Source organism: Lemur catta, chromosome 5 (genome assembly GCF_020740605.2).
Source record: "Lemur catta isolate mLemCat1 chromosome 5, mLemCat1.pri, whole genome shotgun sequence".
Taxonomy (NCBI): Eukaryota; Metazoa; Chordata; class Mammalia; order Primates; family Lemuridae; genus Lemur; species Lemur catta.
This window is the reverse complement of record NC_059132.1, coordinates 77,270,879-77,291,193: the sequence shown is the minus strand read 5'-3', so window position 1 is coordinate 77,291,193 and position 20,315 is coordinate 77,270,879. Positions and strand designations below refer to the sequence as shown.

At 39.0% G+C, this 20,315-nt stretch overlaps 1 protein-coding gene across 1 annotated transcript; it reads right to left on the bottom strand.

Moving 5' to 3' along the window:
* Positions 1-748: 748 nt before the first annotated feature.
* Positions 749-7,004, bottom strand: NPY2R (neuropeptide Y receptor Y2). The gene is made up of 2 exons (XM_045550679.1): positions 6,881-7,004; positions 749-2,799 (listed from the first exon to the last, which is right to left on the bottom strand). The coding sequence occupies exon 2, from the start codon at positions 2,756-2,758 to the stop codon at positions 1,613-1,615; it is 1,146 nt and encodes a 381-aa protein (XP_045406635.1). The 5' UTR covers positions 2,759-2,799; positions 6,881-7,004; the 3' UTR covers positions 749-1,612.
* Positions 7,005-20,315: the final 13,311 nt, after the last annotated feature.

Genomic DNA, 20,315 nt, shown 5'->3' with positions numbered 1-20,315 from the left:
AATCTAACTTCTATTGCTTTCATTCTTTTTCAGTATTCCAAAATGCAGTGTACTTAAAATCCAGTCTTTTATTTCTAGCATGGAAAGAAGTTAATAACAGCTATAGTATGAATTTCAAATATATCCATAAAATGAAGCTCTTCAGTTCACAAAATTAGTGTTGTAACCAATTATAATACTTATGTTGAATTCATTTAAAATTTTAAAAATATATTCACAAATTCTATCATATTTACAAAAATATGACTACAATGAAATTTCTTTAACAGTATCCAAAGAAATACCACTATTTGAACATCTGAATTATTTTTCATGAATATAATAGGGTTTTAAGCATCTTTGGTTGAGTACTATTGAAATAAAAATTATATTCATAAAATAATTAAATGAAAAATACTTTAGCATCTGTGTTCTACTATTTATAGGTATAATTTTATTTTATAGATACTCACAAGTTATCAAAAAATATAGCTAATTATGTTGAAAAGAGGACAAATAACTTATGTGAAATTGGTTGAAACAGAACATTTGCAAGGTAGAATGAATCCGATGTTTTCAGTATTTCTTACCAGATGGGTCCATTGTAATGAAATTATTTGTTTTACTTATTATAAATGGGTACTTAGAAGATTAATTTCAAAGAAAATAACACTGTAGTGGCCTGTAAACAAATTAGAGCTATGGACTTGTGCAAAAATTGCTTACAAATAACCATGAAATGTTACAAAATGCCACAAAAATTATTTTCTAGTCTAATTTAATTATTAGTGCAAACTTACCTCCAACAGGAATAACAGAAACCATACGTGTTCAAAAAGGTACAACAATTAGCAATGATTAAAAGTATTAAGTTGTAGGCTTTGTTGTTATCTAAATAGTCTCTCCAAAAAGCAAGAATAACTTGAAATATGAAATTAAATGATGGTTCGCATTTCTTGCAATTCTGAGAATTTCAGCCTGTGAGTTGAGGAAACTTCCAACAAACATGCATTTGGTTTTAAGAACATTTGGCTCACTGAGTGTTAAAGACTTCTTTCATTTGCCAAAATATTAATTATATAACAAATTTCAGCTTATTTCTTCAAAGTCATTCGAATAGTTGGCAACATTTACCATTCCCTGATGGATTTCGTCTATAGGAAGAACAATAAAACCAAAATCCAATAAAGGAGAGCCTATGGCTCCCCAGCGACATTTGTATTCAGTAGCCTTTTCATCAGATGATGGGGGAGCAGAGAATTACACAACATCCCCAATCCGGGTCCTAAGGTGATTTGAAAGTCAATTTATTTACCCATGGCCTTTAAGAAATGCTGAGCGTGTCAATTCCTTGTTCAGGCTTTCTTCACTCTGGGAAACAGCCAAAAGTATTTCTCTCTGCTTTTACTCATAATTTAACCAAGCAAATCCTTTTGTTGCCCTATCCTTGAATATGAATATGTTCACCTAGACGCCTCCAGCCAGTTCTCCAGGAATTAAACTGTAGGTGTTTCCATCCGGGTGCTCTTTTTCTTCCTTAAAATGGGAAATCAAAATGCACTTGCGATCTTTCATCAGCCAGATTTACAGCTCTGGTCAGAATTCATCTATGTGCCTTCACACCCCAGTTTCTCTAGACATTGGTAGCCTCTGTGAAAGAGTCATTGGGGTCATTGTTCTTTTTGACTTCCACGTTCTTTTTAGCCTTGAATGTCACGGACACCTCCGAGTGGATGGCGTCCAAGCGCTGCTCACAGCGGAAGGCCGAGAGGAAGGCCTTTCTGTAGTTGCTGTTCATCCAGCCGTACAGAAGGGGGTTGGCGAAGGTGGAGCACATGGCGATGATGTGGAACACCGTGAAGATAAGTTTGTACTCCTTCAGGTCTAGGACCTGACTGTCAATGTCCACCGCAAGCTGGAAGGCGTGGAGAGGCAGCCAGCTCACGGCAAACACCACCACCACGCACACCAGCATTTTGGTGGTTTTCCGCCTTCGCTGATGGTAGTGGTCATTGGCGGCTCCCGGGCTGACGTGGTTCTTCAGTTTGTTCCAGATTCGGGTGTAGGAAAAAGATATGATGCCCAGAGGCAAAACATACAGAATCAACAAGGAGGAAAGACTGTAGACAGTGCCATACATGCTCTTCTCCTCACCAGGCCACTTCTCCGTGCAGGCCACAATCTCAAAGTCCGGAATGATCTCAATCAGCGAATACTCCCGGAAGATGGCCAGGGGACTTGCCAGCAGGGCACTGATGCCCCAGGCCAAGCCAATAATCAGGAAGCTGATTCGCTTGGAGATCTTGCTCTCCAGGTGGTAGACGATGCACCGATGCCGGTCCAGGGCAATTACTGTCAGGGTGATTGTGGACACTTGTACCGCCAGGCCCTGGGCATAGGGCACCAGGTGGCACAGGACAGGACCCATTTTCCACTCCCCCATTAAGGTGTAGGTAAGAGTGAATGGCAGGCACAGGGTGTTCACCAAAAGATCTGCCACGGCCAGATTGGCAATGAAAAAGTTGGTTACGGTGCGCATGCTCTTGAATTTAATCACCACATGGATCACTAAGGAGTTGCCAACTACCCCAAGCAAGATGATAGAGCAATAGGCCAATATGAGAACAACCTGTACCTCGATCAGCTTGGTGCTATCTATAAGCTCTGGCTCAGGGTCAGGGACCAGTTCGCCTCTAGGAGTGGCTTGCCCACCATATTGTTCCACCTTCACTTCTTCCACTGTCTGGTTCTCATCAGCCTCGGCACCTACTGGGCCCATTTTCTGTGCAGTTCCACTTGGCCTGCAATTAGCACAAGAATCTATAATTAAAAAAAAAGAACAAATATAGAACAAGGAAATCAAAACTGTGAAGCAAAGACATATCACAAATGGACTGGTTTAATTCTGGTTGGGGCTCAAAACACCTGTCCTTAAATCCCTAATATAACATTTTAATAAAAGAGGTCCTTTAATAAGTCTATTCACAAACATGGATCAATTAAATTAGGTCTTTGACCTGTATATTACGATGGTAAAGTGTAATAATTCCAATGTGAATACTACCAAGCATTCAAGTGGGATGAATATTATAAACTTTATCAATTTTATAATTGCTATAAATTCATCAAATTATTTTTAAAGTAGATTAAAAAAGAAAAGTTTCCCTCAATACCTTGACTGTTTTAAATTTATAAACACACAACAACGAATTGTATAGGAAAGGAACAAATATTAAACCCATTTGCCTAGTGCCTGAACTTTAGAAGTATAAAACATCTAAGATAAACAGGTTTCTGTTTCATAGTCATTTTTTCTAGTGCAGAGGTTACTATGAAAAATAGGTAGCTTGTGCAGAACAGTTGCTTTTTTGAATGATCTGAAATAAACTTCTTAACTAATATACATCTTTCTATGCTTTCTTGAAATCTCCTGTAGCCCCCACAGTGTAGTCTCTTACACATCTCTTCCAACTGTCTTCTCATCATTTCTACCACATTGGTTTTGTTCTTCTTAATTTCTTACGATAATAACTCTAATAGTCTTCTGACTGCTTCCTTTCCTCTTTTGCTTCCGTTTATTTGTCCGTTCATTCACTTAACAGATATAATGGAGCATCTACTAGAAGCCAGACATGGCTTTACAATCTTGGTACTTATATTTACACAAGCATGCATTCATCAAGCATTTAAAAACCTATGTAATGAACTAGGATTTGTGTTGGGCAAGAGGATAAGAGGATTGTACCTCTAGGCTCTTCCATTTTACTAGAGAGAGCCTATTCTGACATTAAAATGTGTTTTCTGAAAATCAAATGTGATCATATTATTTTCTTCAATGTCTCCAGATTGCCTAAAACAATGTTAGTATATTGTTTTCTACTATAAAGTTCTTTGTTCAGTCTATAAAAGCACACAGAGCCTAATATCATAGTGGTAGTACCTTTTGAATATATTCATAATCACAAAATGCTGCTGCTATTAATCCAGAACCTCTTTTAAGGGAATTTTTTTATTAATCATATTAACCATAACACCATCCACCTCCGTTGGTAGGTGAGTCGAATTTATTCAGCCCATAGACAATGTTGGGCTGGGCCTGTGCACCCCCAGCTCCATTCCTCACCCTTCTGCTGTTCTCTCCTGCTCTACACCTCATGACTCCAGTAGACTACATTTTCAGGCTCCCAAGTCTTCAGGGCTCAGGCTGGTTTTAGTCAAGGACAGTCACTGGTAGGTAGTTAGAGGGCAAGAAGAAGGGAGAAGCCTCTATTTTCTTCTCCCTTTCTCTGCTCAGCAGCATTTTCACACTCTGGTTTCCAAGGGACAGACACCTGTGATTCTGTTTCCAGTGGATGTCCCTGGCCCCTGGGCTTTGGTTACACTATCACTTCCCTGTGCTCTTGCTAATTCCTGGATAGTCCCAACATCCTTTGTTTGGCTTCCATCACTTGTGTAACCATTCTCTGCATTAGATTCCTCCTCTTTTATCTTTCTGAATAGATTCTGTTTTGCATATACCGATAATAGTATGCATATATGCTTTATTTGCTCTCCCTGTAAAACATCTGCATTCACACGTTGATAACACTGACCTACAGAAAAAAATCCCAACTCCTTAGTATGAAGTTCAAGGCTTTTCTTGAACTCATCCCTGCATACCCTTCTGGCCTCATCTCTCCTGACATTCCAATATATATTTTCTGCCTCTGCCATACTTCACTGCTCCCAATTCCAGCAACACCTCAGCCTTTCCCATTCCTATCTGCCCTTCATGTTCTAAACTGGAAGCCTCCCAGCTACTCTTATAACCTGTGCTCACTTCTAATGCTGCACGTGCCACATGACACTGCTTTCCTTCCTTCCCCCCACCACAGCGCCACTCTCTTTGAGGACAGAACCTGGATTTTCTTCATCCATTGTTTAATCCATAGCACACTATCTAGCATATTAAAGGTATTCAACATTTGGCAAAACAAATATGAAACTAAAAGAAAGCACACTTTCACTGAATAATTGGTGTCAGCAAAATATGAAGTATAATTTTGATCTTTTACTGGAGATAACTGCCTATAAGGATTATTTGCTATGACACAACATCCATATATATATTTGTTGCCTCTCTCTCTATATATATATATATGTTGCTCTTAATTAGATAACTGCTTACACAAGAAAATTGCTCTATAGGAGCCTTACTACACAAAGGGGCATAGGAGTTTCCATGTATTAAGTATTTGCTACACTGTTATATTCTAGTTCCTTCTACATAAATTTCAACTAGAGTGTTCCAAGGAGTTTGAGCCTTTTTTCACATTTGCCTCCATTCCTTAGTAATTAGAAAAAACTGAAAGGCACCATTTAAATCTTGGGGTGTATATTTGATTGGCTGTACCATTTCCCCTAGACTATGGAAGAGACTGATTTTACAGAGTACAATTAGTCTACCTTGACAAGCCACTAACAGAATTAACCAGCCTCCAAGATGTCAGAGTTTGGAGGTAGTAGCAGACTTAATTGAGAGTAAGCATGAGATTAAAGGATATTAGGAGGAGGAGTATGGGCTGTACTTGATGTATTGACTTATTTTGGGTTTGTTTGTGTTTTTTTGTCCTAGTCCTACTTTTGAAATTTCCAACCCCTTTTATTTAAAACTTCTCTGCAGGAATGGTTATTGATCTACAAGCTATTAGCATATGGACACTATTAGTTGTTCTTAAGCACACTACTGGCCTTCAGCCAGGTTTACCCAGAGTAGAAAAGGTATCATTTTTTATGACAGCACTCCTAGAAAAGTGGAAGAGGAAAAGAGTATACAGAGGAAGTTGCCACATTAAAAACTCAAAAGCAAAGTAAATCATAGAAAAGGGAAAACCTTTTCCTTGAAATAAAATATTTACATCATTGGAATGAGATATTTACATTACTTAAGACATTTAATGAGAACTATGAATGGTACAGTTTTCTTGAACAAGTGAATCTTTAGGAATTTTCTAATAGAAATATTTATTTGCAGAACAGGAAAAGTTTCGGGGTGCTTACTGCACATCCCCCAGCCCCCAGATTCAAATAACATCAAATTATCTGAGTTCAAAGACTAGTTCATGCTTTGAGTATATATTTAAAACTGTGGGGCTTTTTTGCAACAATATTGTCACAGGTTGGCCTTCGTATAACATCATCCGGGAATTTTTTCCCAGGTAAAAAATCTCAGAAATCATGCCATAAGTCCTACACTTGTCAGTCCTGTAGGGGCTGGAGGTGGAGAAGGCAACTTTCAAGAATGCTACATACAAGACATGATTGCGTAATAAGCAGAAAGTTGAAAATATTCACCAACAGGTCGGGGAAGTCTCTTTTTCATGTATTTTATCTTCTGGCCTTTCTTTGAAAACAGCATTGTCTATTTCATGTCATGGAGTTTTAAATGGTATGTCCCTATTGCAAACAGTCTCAAAGCTTTTAGTTTTGCCTCTTTCCCGTCCACCATATCCTACCAGTGGGTGAACCCTTCTGGTAAAACATGATTGAATGCTTAAATAAATGTGTCTATTCTTTTAGCAGCTTTGAAGAATCCAATACCATCTTCCGCTTTAGACAGGTGCTTGATTTTTTTAAAAAGAGACAGGAACAGTAACAACTTACTGCTCTGAAAAGATAATAATCTATCTCTAAGAAGGGTCAAGGAAACGGTCAAGAATCTTCAGGGGAAAAAAGAAAATCTAGCGAAAAAGTAGAAAATGGGATGTTATCACCCCCAGCCCCCGTCCCCCTAAAGGAGGGGGACAAGGTCCATACACTCATGAGGACCTGCTCCCTGCCCTCCTCAAAGGACCCGAGAGCTCCTGCTGAGATGTTCCTGTTCCCAGAAGGTGAATCCGAGTCAGGAATGACGCTTACTGACCTGGCCCTGGCGTTTCTGCTGAGACGTGGAAGCGAGACGTGCACGGCGGGTCAGTCCGATGATTATTAGCCAGCCGGCCCTGGAAGGTACCCAAAGGCAAGTCCAGTTGTGTCCGCTCAGCCAGTCGGGGACAGCGTGCCCCGCGCGAGCCCCGGGCGGAGCCGGAGCGCCCAGGAGGCTGGCGGGCTCGGCGCTGCCCCCGACCTCTCGGGCCAGCCCGCTGGGGCGCTGCGCTGCGCCGCTCCGAGCCACCGGGGTGGGCGGGCGAGGATGGGAGGATCCGAGGTGGGGGCGCCGGGAAGGGGCGAATCCCTCCCTCAGAAAAAAAGGAAACAGGTGCGGAGGCTGCGGGGACGGTGGTCCTGCAGGTGAGAGGGCTGGACGGGAAGTTTCCCGGGCGAGGGAGCAAGGGACAGCGTCCACGGTCTCTCCGCTGCCTACCGGCTTAGAAGCCCTCGCAGTCGGACCTCTCCAGCGCGGCGCCCCCTCTGGGATCCCCCCACCACCCGCGGCTGCGGGTCTCACTCACCGTGCGACCCCCGAGCTGGACACGTTTGCACCACCACTGCCTCCTTTCCCTTCCACGATCCCCTCCCTTTGCTCTCGCTCCCCAGTTCCGCGAGAGATGGCCCAGCGAGGACAGCCTCCCCGGACTTGATCGGGTTCACCAAATCCGCTGGGAAAAGGGGAGGGCAAAGGGGGCGGACAGACCCAGCTGCGGGCGAGGGGCTGCGGTCCCTGGCACCACAGGCGAGCTGGCGGGAGGCGGGCCAGGGAGGCAGAATCCCTGCGCCTCGGCGGGGCTGAGAAAATTCCACAACTTCCAATCGTGAGTTGCTTTCTCCTCTTCGCGTGTAGAAGCAGAGATGGGGAGCCGGACACGCGCAGAACCGCGGAAAAGCGCCGCACGATTGCACGGAGAACAAATCCTCCGCACCCTCGCCCAGGGCTGGAGCGCGGGGCGCTGGTGCTCCTCTAACTGGGCGATCGCTGCGCCCCAACAGGATGGGAAAGCGAGTTCAGATCCTTTTGCCCATGATGGGCAATTCCCTTAACCGGTGTCTGCGGACAGCTAACAAGTTGGGCAGTGCGGACTCAGATTCCAAAGCCTGGAGCCTGGGGTGTGCGCGCTGGCTCGGGGCAAAGGCTAAGACAGAGGAGCGGAAAGCAAAGGGACACGCACATAAAACACAGTCTTGCTCTCTCCAGTTAGTTGACTTCCGTATCCTTTGCTCTTTGATCGTGACCCAAGCCACTCGTGCCACTGGAATACTTTCACCTGTCTCTTTGGGGCGAAGCTGTCTGCTAATGCCTTGAGCCTGCCATGCTGAGTTAATGAGTAGGAGCAAAACTAGATAGTGGAGTCAGTTAACAAAGCTGCAAGGTCTGCTTCCTTGGGATTCCTCCTAGAAACTTTATTTTAAGCCATTCCTTCTAGAAGTTTACAGCCAGTCTCTTTCCCTTGTTCAATTTTAGAGGAGGGGTACCGCCTACCAAGTTAGGAAAACAAAAGCCTGAAACTGGAAACCTAAGTCTTTCCTTAACCATCCTGTGCTGCGGCTTTGCACAAATCACTCTCTCTATGCATTGTCATTTCTGACACGAGGATCGTAGTACAGGTTCGCTTCCTCTGAAATATACAAAAAAAAAAATAGATTAGATTTCTCTACTAAAAAATAAGACATATGTTTAGCTGTTGAAAAAGATAAACATTCTCCAAAATATTAATTAAAGGCTCCTCTCAGGATGATGGAGTTTTCAATCCTTTGAGGCTTTCCCACGCCCTAATAGTATTGCATTTGTAAGGCATCTTTTACACAGTGTAAACTGAAATTAATCTTCAGTTAATGTAGAATTACGCCCACAGGAACATAAAACAAAGCAGCTTGGGCTTTTCAATTACCAAGAAACAAAAGTAAACAGAACTAAAATATCCAAGATGTTCTACACAGTTCTAACTTAAAATATTTTTGTAGATATTTTTTACCTTATGGATATATCCTTTGCTCACATATGTGTTTTATGCAACAAGTTCCATGCTTCTTAATATATTTGAACTATATCACAGTAAGTTATAACTTTAGAAGAACAGGAGAGTCTATAAGCAGCAACCACAAAAACCAATATCCAAGAAAACACATGAGTGTTGTCCTTTAGAGTAAGTGCTTTGGAGGAGTCACTTGATTTCACTGACACTGATAACACAAAACACTTGGCCTCCTTTAGAATTGCCTTTCAAAAGCGTCTTAGCCATATGCGAATATTTGTCTCACTCCCTTCCAGACAGGTATGTGTCTTAGAAGATTCACATAGTTCCACAGACATCTGGTCAGCAACCACAAAAGAGTAAATGAACTCTTTGACTAATGTGTTTTAAAAAAGTACAGAATTGGGTAAGAAACTGATCCATTGAAATTAAAGTCACGTTATTGTGTGTCATATTATCAAGGATAGTTTTGACAATTAACTCATGACACTTTGGGGCATTACGGTCTAACTAATATCTTTTAATATGCATAAACCATGGACTGTAGTAATGAACCACTCTGATGAATGTCCATAAACCCAATCATAACACTGACAGAAGTTTGTGGAAGTGGTGGTGAAATACTAATTAATCAAAATTAGATAGGACAGGATTATTGGCACCTGATTTCTCTTGCATCACGTAGTTCAGTTCCCCAGGCAATCCCATATCCAATCAGAATACATGCTGACTGCCCTTCAGATAGGGAACAGACTTACCCTGGATGGCTACATTAGGGCCAGTGACAAACATACCAGCATGCTAGGTTATAGGAGAAAATAGAGAATGGTGTGCACTGGAACACCTTGAAAAGGACAAAAGCTCATGCCTTAGCTGAAAGAGCAGGCTGCTTCTCAGGTTCCACGGAGCTGCCCTGTAAAAATCTGGATCCATTATTATCAAATACGATTTTCTAAGAAAAGTGAAATCCATATTGTTAAAAATCTTCTGAATTTTAAATGAAGGAAATTTATTTTTAAAAAGTCAAAATCCCTTGTGTGCAGACCAAAATAATTGAGATCATAGATAGATAGATAAATAGATAGCAGCCCGACCGTGGGCCTCCAATATTGTAGCCTCTGATATTATTTGATATTTGACAAATCTCCTAAAATATTTAAAACATGGCTCTAATACAATTTCCCCCACTCTATTGACCATTCCTCAATGCACAGGAATATAAAAGGAATACAGCCAAAGATTAATTGCTAAATAAGTAGTTTTCTACTTCTCCTTGAATAGATGTTCCCAATGAGACTGTGCAGTAAAGGACCTGTGGAATAACTCAACGATTCAGACTTTTTAGGTAGCTAGAATGAAGAAATTTCAATAACATCAGTATTGATGATAAATATTTATGAGATAAAGTAAATCATGATATGGATTTCCTTCAGTCTAAATTCATTTTAAAAGCAAAGAAGCTTCCTCCCAAGATATGAATAATTTAATTGTTATTTTGATTATAAAAGTGATTTTTAACCATTGTAAAATGTTAGAGAAAACAAAAAAGAGTGAAGAGGAAATATGCATTATCTAAAATTATGCCATCCAATAGAACTTTCCACCATAATCGGAAGGTTCTATATCTGTGCTGTCCAATACAGTAGACATGTGTATCTGTTGAGCACTCAAAATGTGGCTAGCCAAGTGAAGAACTGAAACTTTAAATTTTATTCTTAATTGATTTGAATATAAAGCGAATGTATTTGACCCTTGAACAACATGGGTTTGAATTGCAAGGGTCCACTTATACACTGATTTTTTTCAACCAAATGCAAATGGAAAATACAGTATTTGCAGATGTGAAATGGCCTATATGGAAGGCTGACTTTTCATATTCTTGCTTCTGCTTGGCTGACTGTGGGATTTGAGTATGTATGGATTTTGGTATTCGTGGGGTGCTAGAACCAATCTCCCATGATGACTATAGCCACATGTGGACAGTGTATGCCCTGGACAGTATAGGTATAGAATGTTATCATTCAGGATAATAATCATCAGCATATTGGTGTAAAATCTCAACTTTTAACTAATTTGTAACCTGCTTTTTAATCTTCTAAAACTTAGAATATATTGCAGACATCTTTCCATTTCTTTGAATATAAATATACATCATTCCTTTAATAGTTGCCTCGTCCTAAACTGTATGATTATCTTCCGATTAGTTATAATTGTTACAGACAAAACTGTGATAAACAATCTTGTATATATCTGCAGTACTCCTGTCCACTTATTTCCTTTGTATAAATTCTAGCCAGGAATGAGAGTGAGGTATTTTTACATTTTTTCTTAAGCCAAGTTCACATTACGTTAAAACTTAACCGCAAGGATTAAATTGAGTAAAGGGAAAGGCAAGAACCTTCTTCCACAATAAATAAGGTAAATACCTCAGGTCACATGGAGTCTTGACTATCATAGAGCCCACCATATGGAGTGTTCAGTATAAAATTTCAGTGGGCCCAGGACAGTGATGATTGAAGTGGTGACTTGTTGGCTACGGGGAAACTAAAATAGGAGGAAGAAAAGCACAACAGAATTAGTTTGTTTGGATTTCTGGGGGAAACTCCTCCTAGTTTCACTCTGAGAGAAAGCTAGTTTTTTTCTCATTAATGTCAAGTTTTCCTGAGAGATCATTAAGTAGCCTTTAAGCTATAGCAACCTTACTTAAATCACAAATAGAGGAAAGTCATGCAGTGCAGCTTGAATGTGGAAGCTGATTCCAGAAAGAAAAAAGAAGTAAACCCGTAATTCGGAACATCAGCTAAAAGGAAGACATCTGAGGCAGGGAGGAAGCGTGTAGGACCAAAGAGCCAGGGCGCCAAGCTCACGTGGAGGAGTTTTTGAAACTCCAGGAATGAAGAAAAGCTCAAAGGAACTAAGAAAATAATGTACTTCTTAGGCTGAACAAACAAAGCCTAATAAGTCCATAGGTAGGAAATATTAGTAATCAAACTAGCTGAACACTTAGTTATGGTGTTTAATATATTTGAAACTGATTCTGTCTTGCTTTGTGTTCAGTAATTTAGTGATTATTTATCCTTAAGCTTATTCCTCTTACAGAAATTCTGTTTAAAGTTTCATTCAATAACACCGCCTTGTAGCAAAAATTATGGAACCTAGATATCCTAACAACCACTGGGTTATAATATAGATTCTCAATGTGTCGTCCACATATTTCTGATTGGATCTGTGCCTACTTTTCCTTACAGGTAGGAGAAGGAGTAATGGGAGTTAAGTTAATATCTGAACAGATATGTCAAGTAGACCTAGGAAAAAAGAGACCAGTTTATATAAATGTATTCTTTTTAAATAATCTTCATTTTTAAAAGCTCAATTAAAAAAAAAAACCTAGACAATTGAATCAAGTTTGTTCTGATGAAAAGGCAACACTTTTACTTCCTTCCCTGGCCTCAACACGGTCCATTCATAGTTAACGGTCCAGTAAAGTGTGAATGGGCAAGAAATGGTCACCAAATAGTGAATTTCACAAAGCTGATAGGCCACATTTCTTAAAATTTTTGTGTGCAATATGTTATGAAGACAGGTGTCTTATTCAAGAAAAGCAACTAGTCATTCAAAATAAAATGTATGCTAAATTCTAAACTGAGTATAAATATCATTTGCTATGATTTTTATTTCTATGGATTTGGGGTTTTTATGTTTGTTTTGAATTTTTAATTGCAGATTCAAAGTAATTAAGCCAGATTGTAAGCAACATATGCAGCATTTTGCTGAGATTTTTATCTTTGAGCAATCATCCAAATGAATATTGATACTGGTAAGAAACCAAATCTGAAAGAGCATTTAAATGCAAATGATTCACAGTCCAAATTTTAAGTAAGAACAAAGGAAGGGACATTTTTATGTGGAATTCAGAATTTAATCAATGCAAATTTTCATTTGATTGTCTGAAACATGCACAGAAGACCCATGGCGAAAGAGGAAACATACACCCCTTTAGAAATTTCAATTTATTTAATAAGTGTTTATCCTCAGAGCATATAGAAATGTAATCTGATATACATTTTTGAATCATGTACTCAAAACAAATTTTAATTTTAATAATTTTCAGAAGAGTAAAAGTAAAATCAAAGTTCTTTCTCATGCTAAATTACTATTGGTATCTCCTGAGAGAAGAGAACTCAAAGATTTATAGATAATTTTCATATATCATTTTGGAGATGGCGAAATGGCTTATTCAATGTAAAAATTTCAAAACATGAAATGAACAAGGCAAACAGGATTTAGATCACGACTCACTATTCTTTTATTGTACAAAAGAATTCTATAAAATTCTTCTAACATTTTATTACCCACAACTTCTATAAAGAAATCTTTATTGAGAGTCTAATTTGTTATAGGCACTCTGCAAGACACCATGCATATAAAGATGAATTACACACAAACCTGTCACTGATTGTCTGTGGTCTGTTAATATTATACTGACTTTTAAATGAAGAAGTACATGAACAGTTTGAGATTTCCTGGTGGACTCTCCTGGCAGATTTGGGGCCCCAAAGAGGAATGGTCATTTTTATTTGGTTGGGTTTTTTTTTTTTTAGTGGGGTGTGTGTGTGTGTGTGTGTGTGTGTGAAGAATCAAGGAAATGCTTTGTGGGGAGGTAACCCAACTCAATGTAAACTTGCTAGAAGGTCTTCTTGGCTCTACCCAGCACTGGGATACCACTTTTCTCTTTGAAGTATACTTCTACATTGCATTTAGCTGGGATATGTGATACCTAGTGGGGAAGAACAATCATTTACAAATGTCAAAGTGTAATTTTCAAAGTTAAAGACATTCTCAACAAAATATACAGTATGTATTTGTCAGAGATTTATTTGGTTGATTAACAAGGGAAGCTGCACAACCACAAGGCAGGTTCAAAGTTGGATCCCAAAGGTGAATGCACATATAGTCAGTGAGAGAAAGAATTCTGGGTAAGACTGATGCAATAGTGTAAAACTGGAAGGTATCTTGCTGTGCCATAAAGCCGTAACTGATGGACTTATATTTTCCACTAGGCAGAAGTCATTTGCCTCTCTGCTGGGCAAGACTCAAACTTGACAATTTTCTATAAGTTTGCATCAAACTTTATAGAGACTGGACTCTAATCAATGGTAAATAACATATCAAACTAAATAAGTTACCTTTACTTGGCAAGTCAACTAATTGATCTTTAGGCTCCTAAGCTGATGCTTCAATGTGACATTAAAAGAGCATGTGATCATCCTACTCTGCTTTCTTATTATTGCCTAACAAAGCACCCAAAAACTCAATGGCTTGAAACATTTATTTTATGTTGCTCATTGTGGGTCAGAGTTCAGGAAAGGCTTATCTAGGTGGTTCATCTCTGATCCATCCAGCATCAACTGGAGAGTCTGGGGCTGTAGGATTCTCTTCTATGAGGGTAGCTTCACTCACATGTCTGGATCCTGGGCTAGGTTGGCTATAGTAGCTGGAGGCTGGCTCATACTTCCCTCTCTCTGTCCATGGCCATCTCAGAGTAGTAGGATGTACTACATGGATTTTGCCTTTCCAAAGAGAGAACCTTCTAAAAGAGAGTGTTCTTTTCAACCCAGGCAGAAGCTAGAAGTCTTCTCATGACCTCCCAAGTTCCAGAACATCTATTTTGCTGCATTCCTTTGGTGAAACAAGTTACTAAGGTCAGCCTATATACAAAGGGAGACAAGGGATATACTCTACCTGTCACTGGGAGAAGGGCATGTGTGTACAGGGAAGGAAGGAATTGGTGATGGCTTAAGAGAAATGGCATCACACATCCCTTTGCTTCATACTACAATTTAGCTACTGTTAGTTTGTTTGCTCAATACACCCATTAAAGAGAGTCTTTTCCAGGAAAAGAACTGCAGCCTCTGAAATTTCACAAGTTTTTTTCTCCCTTAGCTTGCCGGTGATGAGATTATCAGAGCCAGAGATTGCAAAACCTAAGATCTTCCCTACCAATGAAAGCCCTGAGGCAAGAATACACAATGAAAATAGAAGGGGTATTTCCAACATCTGCACTTAGATAAACATGGTGAGCAGTACAATAAACAACTTTGTAAAGAAGAAGAGTTGTGCCAGGAGAAAATTTCTCCTTCTGGATGGCAGGTTTTAAGTAGATTTACTCCAATAATAGTTTACTTAAAGTGAGTGGTACTTAACCTTGTTCTTAAAAGCTCTAGGCAAGAAAACAACATAAGGTTCCGTGGAAGCCAATTTCAATATTTAACTACCACAATACTGCTTTTATTAAGTAGTATAGTTCAGGAGGAACTGTGGAGACCTGTATTCTATGCAGGGCCTTATTGCTGAGTAATGCATAGACATTGGTCTTGGAAGATCTGAAGCACCATCTTGAATCTGTGGTTCACTTGCTGTATGATTTGCAAGTATCATTTAATCTCTTTGAGCCTCAGTTCCCTCGACTATAAAATAAGAGGTATGGAGTAAAATCACCATGGGCATCTGACACTAAAAGTCAATCAAGTCACATAGCATTCCCCAACTGAAAAAATAAAATCACATATAGTACTTTATATCATAGGGGCATTACTTAATTTTAAAAAGTGGTATATATGTTATCATAAATTAATAGTAAAATCTGGCAATTTAGAATTTGATTTGACCCCACTGAAAAAAAGGCCTATTTATGCATATTCATAGTATTTAATGCTTTTATTATGTCTATACTATGAAACATAAAGAATGAATTAAAAATTTCAGATGATGCTAAGCCCATGGTTCCCAAATTTTGCCCTGAGGCACCCGAGGCCACCACAGCAAATTCACATAAGTGCTTGTAAGATATTTGGAATTTTGGAGGAAAGCACAGACATGCTCAATACCTGTTGGATGCCAGTGCTTTACATCTGCTAGACCCTGCACAAAGTACAGCTTGAATTAGTTCACAGTGTCAACATGAAGTTGTGCTACATGACTTTCAGTGGCCTCATATCTTTATGAAGCCTGGTTTATGAAGTGGTTGCTGTGATAACAAAAACAATTGCCGTGTGAAAAGCCAGTGAGGAACAGGAAATGAGAGTGGCAGGGTTCAAATTGATTTCAAGGTGTGAGAAGTTGTGCACGGGCCAACAGTCACACCTGCAGCCCATTGGTATGTAGCTGTGTTCATTTAAAAATAAAACAATATTACGTTTTTAAAATGTATATGTTATTATTTTTTCAAGTAGCTATTAAGTTTTCAGGACATAAATGATTTTTAAGTTGTTTAGATCAACTACTTCATAAATGGTACTTTTAGGTGCTTCTTTTGGCCTAGAGAGCACCATGAAATTTCTGCTCTCAGGGCCGTGTCTGTGAGCATAACATTTTGTTCATGTGGGAAGGGACCATTTAATTTAGTTAATCATGTTAATTCCTTAATATTTGACTAGCCTAGAAAGACGTTTCTTGGTGAAAGTTATTATTGGGTATTTATGTGTTCACTTTAGAAAGAGGGTTTAGTGATAGCTCGTATGTATGTGGAGGATGGATGCAGGTGCCTGCATTTTACAGAGTTCTTTGAATTGCTCTGCTTCATCCTATGGTAGCAAGGACGACACACAGCTTCTAGTCAGGAAAGAGGAAGGGAATGAAGGAAGAAGGAAGGAAAGAAAGAAGGTAGGAAGGAGGGGAGACAGGACACCCAGGCACATAAAGAAAAGTAGGGAAGGCCACACAATAGCATAAATTACAAGTAGTATTTAAACTTAATTTGTGACCTAGGGTTTAATCCAGAAATATGATACCTATAAATAATAATTCAAATATTATATCACTGCTAAAATCATTACTGGAAAACTGTATCATAACATGGAAAATGTTTACTATGAAAATAATATTTATTTTAAACACAAGATTTGAAGCTGTAGGTATGTTATAACCATATATTTTTTAAAAATGACAATGCAAACAAACTGGGAGGAAATATATCCCGAAGTCAACTAACTATATTGATGCCATGCAAGCTATATTGATTTTTTTTCTTCATCATCTTTCTTTTTGAATTTTCTTAAATGAATCTTATTGAGTAATGAAAATAATATACAGCATACAAAATTTATTTTAGAAGGTGGTTCTGGGAAAGTGAAGTATAGAACTCAATCCATTACCCATATAATTTATGGCACCTCTTTAAACAAATAGGAATTTTACTGTCCCATCTACATAATTTGTTCCCCCAAACTCTACAGCCTAGATTATCTCTTTTGAACTGGGGAGTCCAGAATCACATAATGCCCTTCATAAGTACGCAGTTGACAGGATTCTCCCTGCCCCAGAGTCTTCCTTAGTAGATGTGGATAGGACTCAAGTGCCCAGGCGTGACTCTGTTACACTGCCCTCACCATTCCTGCCTACGACACGACTCTCTCCCTCAAGCACCTACACCCCATCCCCACGCCCCTATCAGAAGGCTTTTAAGTTACCCTTGTCTCCTCTCTAATTCAAACTACTAATCCAGACAACTCCAGACATAATTCAAATCGCATATTCAAAAGGACAGAGAGAAACTTTCCTTCTGAGCCCTATTTTTTGTCGCTCCTGCTATTTCATATTCCCTTAAATTCAGCCTGTAATCTCAGTTTCAGTCCCTTTGGCCCCATGATGACACTATTTCTGTTCAAGATATTTATGTTAGCATTTGTCCATTCTCTTCACAGGCTTTCGTTCCACCATCCATGTCTCCTTAAAAGTTTAAAAGGTAAAGTATGTGAATTTTCTCTTGGGTGTTTTATCCTGTCTCCCCCTCCATCATAACCCACTCTCAGGAAAGCTTCAGAGGTAATTCATACTAAGGTAGCCTGCTGTGTATAAACAGATGAAACAGAAAAGTGAAGCTGAGAGAAACCTCTAAACTATGCAATGTTAGGCACTCCAGCCAGGATATAAAAGGGATGGACTTTAGGTTTTGGTTCCATTTTTTAATTTTAGCAGCAGACCCTCCTAAGTGTCTGAAAACCATATTATGAACAGGTAATGCATTTATGATTTAAAAAAAATGAGAAATAATTAGTAAGACCTTTAATGTAACCATTTAACATGTAGACAACACTTGAATATAAATTTCATTTGCTGGGATTCATTCTACACTTTCTTTATCATCATGAGTTATATTCTCAACACTAATAACTAAGAACAAATGATATAGAATCTTACGTCTTCTGGCAACTCTGTCCTCTGGCTCTTTTTGTGATTCCTTCTATTTTGTGGCAGTATGAAAAATAGCTGTAATAAGGCTTTTGACTGATTCATTTATCTTACTCATGGTCTGCTAGTACATCCCAACCTGATTAAAAAAAAATTGTTTCATTTAGAGATGCCAATTACTTAAATAAATTTACTTGAAACAGAGAAAGCATACAGAAGATGTAAGTATTGCCTTCGAGTAAGTGAATTATCTGGTATACTATTAATATATACCATTAAGATATTAATATTAATAAATATAATATACATTATAATATATTATAATATTAAGATTATATTTAAATAAGCATAGTGGAAAAATACAATTATAAGAAACACAGGCTATGTTTGTACAATTGTGGTGCTAGGGTTTCCTTCATCAGCATCTTCTGGGGTCCCTCGTGACAGTGCAGACTCCAGGACTCTGTTCCAGACACTAAGGCCAAAGAATCTCTTGGGGTGAGACATACAGTCTGCAATTATAAAACTTGCCAAAGAATTTGCATACCTACCTACTTTTGATAGGCACTTGTATAGGTAGATATCCTGCTAATATGCCAATACATAAAGGGATAAATACTTAAGAATGAGAGAGAGAGAATTTGATTTGAATTATTCAGATTGACATTTTATGTTCTTCAGAAATTGCTTCAGCATTCTTCACTTCCCCGTGCTAAAACAGATTTAATGTTAAAATGCACTTAGTTTCCATTGGTAAAATTCTTTGTAGATACAAGTTTTCCAACGTAAAGTTTGGGGGGATTTATTTCCTTGCTTAATTAACTTTGTATTTAGAAGTCAGAGACTCATTGCCTCGGAAATAGCCTCTCAGCATGCTAAGCAGGTCAAATTTCCTTATCAGAGAGCTCTTAGCTCCTTGTGTCTCTTTTGAAACTTGTGGCACTTTCAGCTTTACATTTTTATGTGATGATTTTACACTCTGATGAATACCTATTTCCCCAACTAGACCTTGAGACCACAAGACAGGGTCTATGTTTGTTTCATCCACCATTGTATCATCAGCATTGAGCACAGTGCCTCTTATGCACAGACATCAAAAAATAAATGTTTCTTGTACATTTATATGTATTGGAGAGGTAAGAAATGGTAGGTAGTCTTCCAAATAGTCCTCCGATTAAGTGGTTAACGTACGGATACACTGGCTTTGTGAAACTACCTTCTACTTCCTATCTGTCTCTCTTACTTCCCTACTCTCAATCACCACCTTGCCCAGGTGGACCTTCCTTCTCTTAGAGAGAACACTGAACAGGTATTCTCTCCTTCTTCTTTTCACCTCTTCTAAGTACGTATCCTTCCCAACTGCTGGGAAAGTAGATATCCCTCTGACTCAGGGACACAAATCCTTCCATTCCGCCTCGGATCCTATTCCTCCGGTGAGTTCTTATTTCTGAAGTTAATTCCTGCTTGCACCTTGCATCAATAATGGCTCACACATCAACAAAGGGGCAGCTAAAGCCTGATGATCAGGTGTAACTGGGCTGGGGCCAGCCTGCCTGTACTGAAGTACTTGTTACATCACTCATTAGCCATCTGGTTTTGGGCAAATTACTTGGGCAAGTTTTTTGGGACTCATAGTCCTCATTTGTGAAACAAGATTAATAGTACTGAACCTACAAGCTGTCATGAGGATTGGATGGGACTATATATATATAGAGAGAGATAGATTGATTGATTGATTGCTTACGATTGAAGAGCATCACAGCTGGCTCAGAGTAAGCTCTCAACACACAGTTACTATTGTTAAATAGACATCTTGATTTCTTCCTCTACATTTCAGTTCTCAGGTAAATACCTTTACCCGATCCCTTCTAATTACATCTTTATTCTCAAGCACCAAATTTCTTAAATACTACTCACTTTCTACTTCCTCCTTAGCTACTGAAAATGGACACTCATACCTGAAAAGATATTCCAGGTGATTGGGAATCTACAATTGGGTTATTACCCACATCCGGCAAACACTGAGCTTTTTCCTTCTTCCACCCAACCCCAATGATTCCCTCTCTTCTTCTTCCTCACTTCCAGAAACCAGGTCTAGAAAAGACTGGTTTTCCTGAGGTTCTGAGTTGAAAACAGTTTATTCTCACACTAACTTTAGTCCTAAGATTTGTGCCACTCGGGAGGTCTCTCATATCCCCAATTACATGTACTGGATTCTTGGTTACTCACTGGTGGGTATTTGAAACAATGATAGAGTGT